Genomic DNA, 10,953 nt, shown 5'->3' with positions numbered 1-10,953 from the left:
ATTTTTTTTTACTTGGTATTTTACCCAAAACTTGTCATGATACAAAACTGCTTCAGCTGTCTGAATTTTGTCTACAGCCAAGTACAATTCAGTGTACTCATACCTGAAGAAATACTCTGCGAGTTGCCTGAAGCATTACAGCTGACTGGGGGGGGGGGGGGGGGGGGGGGGGGGGGGGCGGATTTAAAAAAAAAAAAAATAAATAAAAAAATCAATCCTACTGAAGTAAGTTATGACTCCAGTCTGCAACTGGCTGGTAATTACACAAGTCTTGTGCCCTGTGAAATACTACTCAGGAGCAATTCTGAGCTATGACTCAGAAGTACAACGAATTTACGCTCATGGCTCATTTTGGGATCAGACCATTTGCCTGCAGCCAACCAAACAGTCAAAAGCATGTAACTTACTTGAGAAACTCCAAACCTACACGTGAATTACCAGTTTTACATAGGCTAAGAAGCCTAGAACGACTACAGTGTTTCATATTTTTAAGCCTAAAAGACTTAAACCAGAAACAAATCAGCCTGATGTCAGCTAAGTTTAGGAGCTGGAAGCAAAAGTTAAACCGTATCACTGGTGCAAAATGATTTACATTCAATGAAAGTGATTTTTTTAATTATTCAATTACTCTTTAGTTAAGTGCATCAATAAATGATTTAAACCAACTGGGTTAATGAGATTTTCAACCACAACAGGTTATCAGTTATCAGAGAACATAATCCAACAGTTGCAGTTTCTGGTGTAAAATCACGCTACTTTTCCAGAACAGCTGTACGCATCTGGTCAGTCTACATCAAGTGATTGATAAAATGATTTCTTCCTCTTGTTTAACCGAGAGGGAAAGTGGCTTCCCTTCTCATCTGAATTTCCTGACCTTTAACAAGAGGAAGGAGTTAAAGCAAGCAGGTCAGTAAATATGAATTATTAATATCCCCTAAAGCAGTAGCTTAACAAAAAAAAAAAAAAAACCAAAACCAAAACCACACAAACAAAAAACCACACAACAAAGAGTCCAATCTGAAAACAAAGTTTCCTTAGCATATTAGGAATCTCTGGGTGCCTTCAAAGCAAAATACGGAAAAAGATCACCATGAGACAATGCTATTTGAAAGTATACAACATTCACGAAGTGACAAGATATGCTGCTAAACATTTTATATCAGCATCTGAGTACTAGGCAGCGTTCTGTAACTTCATTTATTTGGGAAATACATGAAATCACACTGTTAACACACTTGTAACTATCCTTGGAAGCCTATTTTCTAGTTGTATAGTGAATACTTTTCTGCAGTGTTTAATTGATAGCTGTGCTACAGTTAGTGAACACAAAATGGGCATGTTATCCTGAAGTAAAGCAATAAGGTGGCTTTATGCACAGAAAGTACGGAGGCTTCTATTTGCTAATAATCATATAAAAGCAATACTTTAAAACTTAGTGTTTGCTAATAGAAGATCTAAAATAGTTTACTACAAATCCATACCACCCTGTAAATATCCCCTTTATTAACAAAATCAAGTGCCAAATCACTACAGGGTCCAAAAATATCTGAAAAAAATATTACCAATTGTTTACCTTTGTCTAGACTTTGCAAGACTAATCATTTTCAGATAAACCCAACAATGTGCAAAAGTTCCTAACATCACATGTTAGGAACAACAAGTGCTACCAAGAGATTCTGCTGAAATCAAATCGGAAAACATAAAACAGCAAAGTCAAGCCTCATACCTTGAGCAGTCACAGTGAAGATCCTGAACGATCTCACAGTTTCCTGCATGAAGCAGTTTCTTCCCGTCTACAAGTTGAGATAACTAAGCTTTGCCTTCTGCCTCAGTGATACTAGGTAAAGATATACTGACATTAGAAAAACACGGTTTCATTGCTGCTTAACAATATCTTCAGACCTACCACTTAATATAAATTTGCTTAAATTGTCAGATACTTTTCTTTTTGTCAGCCTTCTTTGGCCATGTGTACCATCCTGCTAATCGCAAACACTTTGTTCAGAAAGTGCTTCCTGTGAAAACTGCTTCAAATAAATGAGTTAACCTTGCAAAATCTAGCTTCCCACAACACGTAAATTTGTCAACCCTGCATTATGCAGTCCCATATGTACAAAATACTTAGAAACTTTACATCGGTCTTTTACCTTACAAAAAGTGCAATTCTCTCACCCCATGTTATGAGGCGACAACATTCTTCATAAATTCTACAGAATAGCAGCCTAGGATAAGCAAATAAGGTGCTTAGCTTATGCTCAGAATCTAACTGGTTAAGTACCACCAGAAGTACATTTTGTATAGGCAGACTCTCTTCCTGTCTACTGTCGCAGGGGTGCCACAGCTAGGTTTGCAAGCTCGATGAGAGCCAGTGCGCCATGCATGCGTTCACGCTGTTCCTGGAGACGGCGGCGGCGAGCAGCTGAATGAGCGCTGTTTTTCTCTTCATCATCCTCTTCATCAGACTGAAGATACTCCATTGGGTCCTGCTGTTCCTGATCCGTTTTCTGGATTGTTTTAGTTTTCAAAGCAGGAGCACGCTGTTCTCTAGTCTCCCAGTATCTACAAAATCACATGTGGGGAATGCTTTTAAAATATATACAACTGACTCGCACACCATCGATTCAAATCTGGCAAAAACCTCCCAAGTACTAGCTTGCATCCGACTAAGCACTGCATTTGGCTTTATCTTTCAGCCCTTATATGGTAGTTTGTAAGCTGTCAGAAACCTCCTTTATTCAGTATTTTAAATGTAAAGTGCCCAAGTGAACATCTGTGACAGATTTCTCCTCTACATGGTGTTCCCAGCAGGCCTTTCTCCCTAGGCATACACAGTTGTTGCCCCTCATACAGATGCAAATTCAGCAAGACTGTAGCACTAACTGACAAGGTATTGGGAGGTGTTGATCAAGCACAGAGAAGCATTTAAGTGGAGAACAAAACAAAACAACAACAACAAAAAAAAAGGTCTCACGAGGAACTTTGTCTTGACCAGGAGTTCACACTTCTTTAAGGAAAGGCAAGGCCAGGCTGATTTGTACTGGAGGAACAGCTGGTTTTGGTTTGTTGGGGTTTTTTTGCCACTAAGAATAAAATGCTTTCTCAGACCACCCTTATAAGTATTTAGAGAAAGATGACACCGTAAGGGAACTTACTTTGCTAGCCACTCAGCCACAGCTTTATTGTCAGCTGTCTGCTTCTTATTCAGCCTGTCTGTGAGCTCTTCCCTCTTCAGTCGGGCATATGGATGTTTGGGGCAATGACGGTTTGCATGCGTGAATCTGCTTAAACAGCCTTAAAAAACACGAAGTGACAATGAAGAACACGTTATGGAAAGCAGCCAGCCAATGAGTAAGCATAACATCTGTGGGATGAAGATGCTGCTGAATCCCACCTTCCTCACTCACGAAACACTACGTTTGGCTGAAATCCGCAAGCTCTAGTTGCAAGGTTCATAACGTGCCCCATCATTTCATACATTAGTATCAACTGACAGAATTACTGATAACCTAATTACATAATAACGTATGCAATCCTTAGATACATATTTGCGTGATCACGCAGATTCTGCGTGGCTCCTCCCTTCCCTAGAAGCTCCTCCAAAATTAAAATCTGAAGCTTTTATGGATCTTTACCACATGAACATACGTACATTTCTAGTACTAGACTGACCCTAGTTCTGAAAGCTGCAAATTGTTCTCTGATGCTTACCATTCTCTGAGCAGACAAAAGGTTTCTCCCCTGTGTGGAGACGCTGGTGAGTTTTGAGCTGCCCACTCTGAACAAAGGCTTTCCCGCAATCTGGGTAGTCACACAAATAAGGCCTTTCACCTTAAAAATAATAACAGATTTATGAAAGCTGAATAAAAAAAGAAGAGTCATAGCATCCAGTAGTGGTCCCTGGCTTGAGACTTAGACAAGCAAGCTCTCCTTTTACCCACTCAGACGCGTGCACCTACTTAAAAAGCCCTGGTGTACCAAATAGCAGAGATCCACTTCCACACCAAACAGATCTTTACTTTGAAGTACATGTTCAATGCTACTGGATAATACAATTATTTCCAGAGGGGGGAAAAAAAAACAAACCAAAATTATATTTTTCCTTGTCATATTTTCTGATTTAGGCCTCTTGCACAGCACTACATAAGCTTTGTCCCATGAAACTATGCACCTACAGAGCAAGAAATATATGAAGTGAAATTAGTAAATGGACAAGTAATGTAATTCAAGTTGGAGCCAGATAAATTTTATCCTTAACATAGCCTGAACTAGGGTAAAATAACTGAGGTCAACAGTATAGTAACATACAAAGTTGTAGAAATATCTCATTAGGGAAAACTATTTGAAAAAGGTTGTAATGGATAAATGGAGGTCGCAAGAGAAACTTATTCCAGACTTAAGCCAAGAAAGTTCTCTTAGGCCAGTCATCAAGGAAGACTTCCCCATGCAAACTGCAATGAGAACAGAGATAGCAGGTGTCTCCTCCCTCAAGAGGATCTGACTGCGTGCAACGATGCAAAGGCATGCCATGCCACTGCTCCTCAGGAAGGACAACAAAACGAGGATGATGCTGACTTATTAAGTCAGAGGAGTAACACCAGAGTAAGTTAGGTAGTTCATACAAGTGCAACACCTCATACAACCAAGTGAAATAAAAACATCTTTTGACCAAAGAGCATGAGGAAACTGCAGTTTAATATTAGTATCTAGATGAGCCTTACTGATTTGAGTCAGAAAAAGAGACCATGGGAGCCAAGGTTTTTCTGGGGTTTTGTTTGTTTGGTTTGGGCGTTTGGGGGTACTGTTGGTGGTTGTGTCCATATTGTGAGCTATGTTAGTTCACGCTATTGCAAATACAGAGTCCTGTTGGAACATGAAGGAAAAAAAAAATTTACTTGGTTTAAAAAAACAGCATCTCCTGTTCAGTTCAAGCTCAGCTGGGTATTGAGTGAGTTGATCCTACATTTTAACTTAACTGCGAGTTGCCTTCTACATACAGTTCAGTAAATTAGCATGACCACCTTCACTCCAGAAAATGAATTCTAGGTGGTCGGAGAGACAACCAGATGGTGATTTTAAGCATTTGAACTCTTTTCTCAACATTTAAACTACACTTCTAGGGTGTTACACTGCCCAAGTTACCAGCCACTTTTTAAGTTACTGTCTCCTCTTGCAGCTAAAGTTCAATTGGTGTGTGAAAAATACACCAGCAAGAAGGAAACAAATCATAGAGAAGAGGCAGTCAGACTAAACAGTGCTACCACATTGTTGTGGTTTAACCCCAGCCACCAGCTAAGCACCACGCAGCTGCTCCCTCATTCCCCCTCCCTGCCACTCCCAGTGGGATGAGGAGGAGAATCAGGAAAGAAGGTAAAACTCATAGGTTGAGATAAGAACAGTTTAATAACTAAAGTAAAATATAACACTAACAATAATTAAATATAATAATAGTAATGAAAAGGAATATAACAAAAAAAAGGGGGGGGGGGGGAACCAGTGATGCACGATGCAATTGCTCACCACCCGCTGACCGATGCCCAAGCAGCAATCCGCCCCTCCTGGCCAACTCCCCCCTGTTTATATACTGAGCATGACGTTCCATGGTATGGAATACCCCTTTGGCTAGTTCAGGTCAGCTGCCCCAGCTATGCTCCCTCCCAGCTTCTTGCACACCTGCTTGCTGGCAGAGCATGGGAAACTGAAAAGTCCTTAACTTAGGATAAGCACTACTTAGCAACAAATAAAACATCAGTGTGCTATCAACATTATTCTCACACTAAATCCAAAACACAGCACTGTACCAGCTACTAAGAAGAAAATTAACTCTATCCCACCTGAAACCAGGACACATGTACAGAGCGCCAAGCTCAAGAAAAGTTCTCCCTCTTACAAAGTAAGCCTGTGACCGCAGCAGATAAAATACTTACACAATTTGTCTATACTCTTATAGCCCAAATCGCTGCTGCACTTTCCCATGACAAACACAGTTACAAAGACTTTGATTGCACTAACAAGCATTGGAAGAAAAGTATGATTAATTTAGCAGTTACAATAAGATATTAACAGGTCAGGTTTGCTGGGGGTTTTTTTGTGGTTTGTTTGGGTTTGGTTTTTTTTTTTTTAATTCCTTCCCTACTGCTTCCTATGCTGCTCATGCCAGCTATTCACACCTTCCCTTTACTCACCAGTGTGAGTTCGTTTGTGGGCCTGCAGCGATTTCTCTCGTGGAAAGACCCTGTTGCAGATATTGCAACGTATTCTGCTGGAAGAGTGCTCTCCTTCATTGATCAGGTCACGGACGGTGTCTGCTCTCGGACGGCCGCGCCTTATCCCATCCTGCATCGAAATAAATTACGGAACTGAAATCCCGCACGTTCCCACCTCTGCCGTTTAGCCAGAAACCACGGCTTTCCCTGAAGTGGCTTTTAAGTCGCGGGTGCGACCGAGGACCGGTGCCGTGACAGCGTTACCGATTTAGCCGTTAACCAAACCAGAGCGTGCCAAGCCCGTACCTGACTCTCTCCTGACAGCTAGCCTGCGGCCGGCAGCTGCAGGTGGGGAAACGTCAGGCACCGCCAGCGCGCTGACGTGCGCTCAGCGACGTGGGGAGGAACCGACAATTTTTTTTTTTATTTTATTTTTTTTTTTTAAAAACTTTTAAGCGGAGGAAGGAGGGGCAGGAGCCCCGCCGACGCCGCTCCGCCTGCGGGCGGCTCCCCGCTCGGCTCGGCTGCCCGCCGCGCCTTCCCCCGCCCCCTCCCCCCCACACGGCGGACAGCACCGGAGGGGCGCGCGCCGCTGCCGGAAGTGATTTCACTTTAAATCTCCGGGCGGAGGCGGGGGAAGGGCGCGCTGCGCGCAGTCACCCTTTAACTCCGCCGCCTGCCTGCCCGCCCGCCCGCCCTGCCGCAGCGCCGCCCGCCCCGCTCCGGCCCCGCACTCACCTTCAGGTGCCGGTGCCTGCCGCCGCCCGGGCTCCCCGCCTTCTCCTCGTCCCCGGCGGGGGCTCTGCCCGCTCCCCCGCGGGGCGGCGGGAGGGCCGAGGGGGCGGCGGTACCGCCGGGGCTGAGGGTCACGTTGTGGGCGTTCTCGCCCCAGCGCCAGGGGTAGACCATGAAGTCGCTGAAGCCGGGGCTGGTGGGGACGGGCGGGGCGGGCGCCGTCTCCTCGCCGCCTCCCCGCGAGGAGGGTTTGATCGGGGTGGTTTTGATGACGGAAACCAGGACGCGCTTCGGGGAGTCCTGGCAAAAAATCACCGGGGGGCCCGGCGGCAGCCGCTCCGCCATCGCCGACCCCTCGCGGGCACCGGCGCGGGAAGGGGGGGTGAGGGAGCGGGGGCGCTCCGCGGCGGCTCAGCCCCGCTGTCCGAGCCCGCGTCCCGGGATGGGGGGGGGGTGTGGAGCGGCACGGAGGTCCCGCGGCCGCCGCCACCTGTCGCCGCCCGGGCCCGCCTCAGCCGCTCATCGCCGGGGACGGCGGCTCCCGGCAGTGTCTCGGTGCCTCCCCCTCTCCGCGGCCACCCCCGAGCGGATCCGCAAAGTCAGCGGCGGCCCCCGGCCATAGTAGCGGCCGGGGCGCAGCAGCCGCAGCCTCCCCGCACCTTTCCGACGCCGCGCCGGCCCCGCTGGCAGCCCCGGTCCCGGCGATGCCCGAGGAGGAGCCGCCGCCGCGACCCCTCTGCGCCCACAGCCCAGGCTGAGCCCCAGATTTTCCCGCGTTACATTTCGCGCCTGAGCGTAACCAATCACCTAACCCGGCGCTAGCGTCACGGAGCGGCGGTTCCCGCCGACCAACCGCTAGGCGGGGAAGTCGGCGGCCCCGCCCCCGGGAGCGGAGTCCGAGCGGGACGCGGCTTCACTTCTGCCGCCCTATTGGACAGGCGCTCGGCTCACCGGCGGAATTCGAAACTGAGCGGGCTGGCGGGCCGCTGGGGCCGCCCCGCCCCGCCGCGGCTCCTTGCCTCGGAGGAGACGCTGATTGGCCCCGCCGCGGCGGGGGGGAGGGGCTGCCGCGCCCGGGCGGGCTTGGCGCGCGCTGAGTGTGGTCGGGCTGCCTGGGCCAATCGCCGCCCCAGCGCCGGGGCCTTGGCGCGCCCGGCTCGCGGCGCGCCGTGTGCGCGGTTTAAAGGGCCGTCTCGCGGGCAGCGGTGCCCGCCACGGCGGCGGGGCGCCCTCGGCGGCGGCCTCCTCCTCCTCGCTTTCCTGCTGCGGGGGAAGCCCTTCCCTTCCCCTGCCGCGGCGCTGCCCTCAGCGACGGGCAGAGCTGGGAGCGCACTTGCCGGCAGGGAGGGTTCCCCCGTGAGGTGCCGCCGCCCCGGCGGGCGTCCTGCAGCCCGCGGGGCTGTCCTGCCGGGGCTGTCCGGCCAGGCCGCGTTGCTGTAGAGCAACAGGCACCGGCGCCAGGAGGGTAAGAAGCGGGTAGGAGATGTGCCCAGTGGCTGCGGGGGCTGCCCCCGGCCGCAGCCGCCTTACCGGCTCCCACAGGCCGGGGGTCGGGAATTTTAGGAGTTTTTTCAGGCAGGTGGTATTAAAAGTTTGTGCAGGTTACTAATTTTAGTATATTACAGTTTGAGGGGTGGGTTTGTTTTTTTTCCCCTCCCACTCTAATATAGCTGCTCAGGTATTTATACTGCGATTACTAAAATGGTATCTTTAAAATCTAGATTTCCTGCCTACATCCTTTGAAACTGAGACCCGCTCTAGTTCTGCAGCCTGCTAGCACAAACTGCTGCACGCAGGGAGGCTGCAGGTCCGCTTGGGTGCAAGGCTCCCACGGCCACAGGAAATTGGGATTTGTGCCGGCTTTAACTCATCTGTGTGAGTAAGAGGTATGTGGCTGATCTGTGAAAGATTTAGTGGTAGCGAGGAATGATTTGGAAATACGCTGATCTGGCTTTAGCTGGTGAAAACATGAAACTGGTTATATGTTCAGTTTTTAAATCTGCAAGTAGCCACTGTGCCTCATTTACTGAATCCTTTGGAAATCTGGTTACTTGAAACTGAAGAGGCTTTAGCTTTACAGATACAGCAGTACTTTATTTTATGCTGGTTTTCTGCGGTTTTTTAAGCAGTAGATCTCGCTGTTCTGAAGCAGGAGCGCATTTCTTGGCACTTGGTGCGGGCCTTTTATGCTGAAGCTAACTAGTGGCATTACGTTAACGTGCTACTTTTGCCTCACTGTCTTACCATCGCAGGGAGTTTTACTGACTCAGTCAGTACCCTGTTTACTGACAGTGAGTCAGTTAAACACAGAGAAGCCATGAAGCTGTAAAAACAGTGAAGGTTTTTGCCCCTGTTCTGCTCTGTTCACTGCAGTTTGTATGCTGTAGACTGCTGCCTTTTAAGAGTGTTAGCAACCGTCACTGCTGACAAGAACAGGAAAAGTGCAAGGGAGAGCAAATTTGCAGTGTATGACTACTAACTAACCCCCCTCTGGATAATGGGAAACTCCTACCGGTTCTTCCAATGTAGAGACTGTAGTACTGGACTGCAGTATTAAGTATCCGTCCAGAGATAGGCAGCCCTTTCATTATGAATGACAGTTCAGTTTGTTACAGCTGTCCTTTTTAACTAACTAAAAAACACGTAATTTTTGCTTAGGTAAGTTCTTGTTCATGGTAACGATACCCTAGCTTCTCAAACTGGGTGTTACATGTCAAAGTTGTGCCACTGCTGTGCCAGCTCAGGCCGTGCTTACCGGGCCGGAAAGAAAACACTACAGCCTGTAACTTTTGTTTCCAAAATGAGCAAACAGGTTTCCCCATGCTTAGATCTGACCCACTTAAAAAGCTTCAGCCATAAAAATAACCCGTGGAAGAAAGTTCCGGTAAGAGAACAATGTTGTAGAGGAGTAGTAATACAGAAAGATACGTTAAAATCTATTTGGGAAAAAAATTACTCGTGTTAAAATAATTGCATCCCAAAATCAAACTGTGAATACCCTTCATAACTTCCCAAAACTACACGACTTGATGCTTCAACAAGTGTATGTAGCTGCTGAGGAACTCCGGTGACCGATGGAATTAATTTTATGATTTGGTACATAAAATTGTAGATACTGTGAATGGTGCAATGCATTGCAAGTAACTGAATATCTCCATACTTATCCTATGCCACCTCAGTGTACACATTAAATTTTGTGATGACATTCAAGGGCCTGGCAGCAGATTAACTTTTTTACATGGATCTTGTAAATTTTCCTAATGCCAAATAATAGATCTTTGTTAATGGAGGTAGCACAAGAGAAGGAAGAGGTGAGCTGTTGCCACTTCTAGTATTTTAACTGCTCTGAACAATCGTGTTTCATGTAGTAATAACAATGACCAAAAAGAGAGAAGTGACCTCTCTGCCCACGTCCTACTGCTGGCAGAGGAAACATGCACACAGAATTGCGCGTGGCCTGAAGGGCTTAAAACACATTGCTGTTCAGTACATACAGTCACACGTATTAACTAATAGTTCATGTAACGTTATGTAAAAACAGTTCTAAAGTAATCATCTGAGCTGTTGTATCTTAACAATATTAAATATGTTTGCTCTTGATAGTATTTTGATGCTATGTGACGAGCTTAATGAATAAAAGCATTAATATTTCAGTGTCTGGGCAGTTGCCTGTCCCCTGTGAACGAACCCTGTTGTCTCCAGGAGTGTTTGCACCGTTGGTCGTACTTACAAACCTGAGAGACAGTTAAAGGACGTGCAGCTCGCTCCAGGCATGGCGGGCTGTGACCAGCGTGGCTCCTGCAGTGCTGGGGGTGCCTGCGCGTACAGCCTCACGTCACGGAGCCTTGGTGACGGCCGGGCAGCTCCATTCGCTGGTTTTGCTGAACAGAGCAGCTCTCCAGGTTAAACCGTGAAACCCCTACGTCTCACTGTAGTGCTGCGTTTCTAAGCTGTCGGAAGTGTTACTGCACGTGCTCGCAGAGGTCCGTCGGTGTAATCACCACCACCGCAGTTT

General features: G+C 47.6%; 1 protein-coding gene and 1 long non-coding RNA gene across 2 annotated transcripts; one reads left to right on the top strand and one right to left on the bottom strand.

Annotated features, from left to right (window-relative positions):
- Positions 1-231: 231 nt before the first annotated feature.
- On the bottom strand, positions 232-7,283 carry ZNF367 (zinc finger protein 367). Its single transcript, XM_050913713.1, has 5 exons — positions 6,942-7,283; positions 6,183-6,333; positions 3,709-3,828; positions 3,153-3,291; positions 232-2,559 (listed from the first exon to the last, which is right to left on the bottom strand). The coding sequence occupies exons 1-5, from the start codon at positions 7,281-7,283 to the stop codon at positions 2,319-2,321; spliced, it is 993 nt and encodes a 330-aa protein (XP_050769670.1). The 3' UTR covers positions 232-2,318.
- A 1,073-nt stretch (positions 7,284-8,356) lies between these two features.
- LOC127027848 (uncharacterized) lies at positions 8,357-10,630 on the top strand. Its single transcript, XR_007767834.1, has 3 exons — positions 8,357-8,403; positions 8,660-8,824; positions 10,593-10,630. It is a non-coding gene; the product is annotated as an uncharacterized LOC127027848 (long non-coding RNA).
- Positions 10,631-10,953: the final 323 nt, after the last annotated feature.

Source organism: Gymnogyps californianus, chromosome Z (genome assembly GCF_018139145.2).
Source record: "Gymnogyps californianus isolate 813 chromosome Z, ASM1813914v2, whole genome shotgun sequence".
Taxonomy (NCBI): Eukaryota; Metazoa; Chordata; class Aves; order Accipitriformes; family Cathartidae; genus Gymnogyps; species Gymnogyps californianus.
The sequence above is the reverse complement of the archived record's forward strand: the minus strand, read 5'-3'. Positions and strand labels throughout refer to the sequence as shown.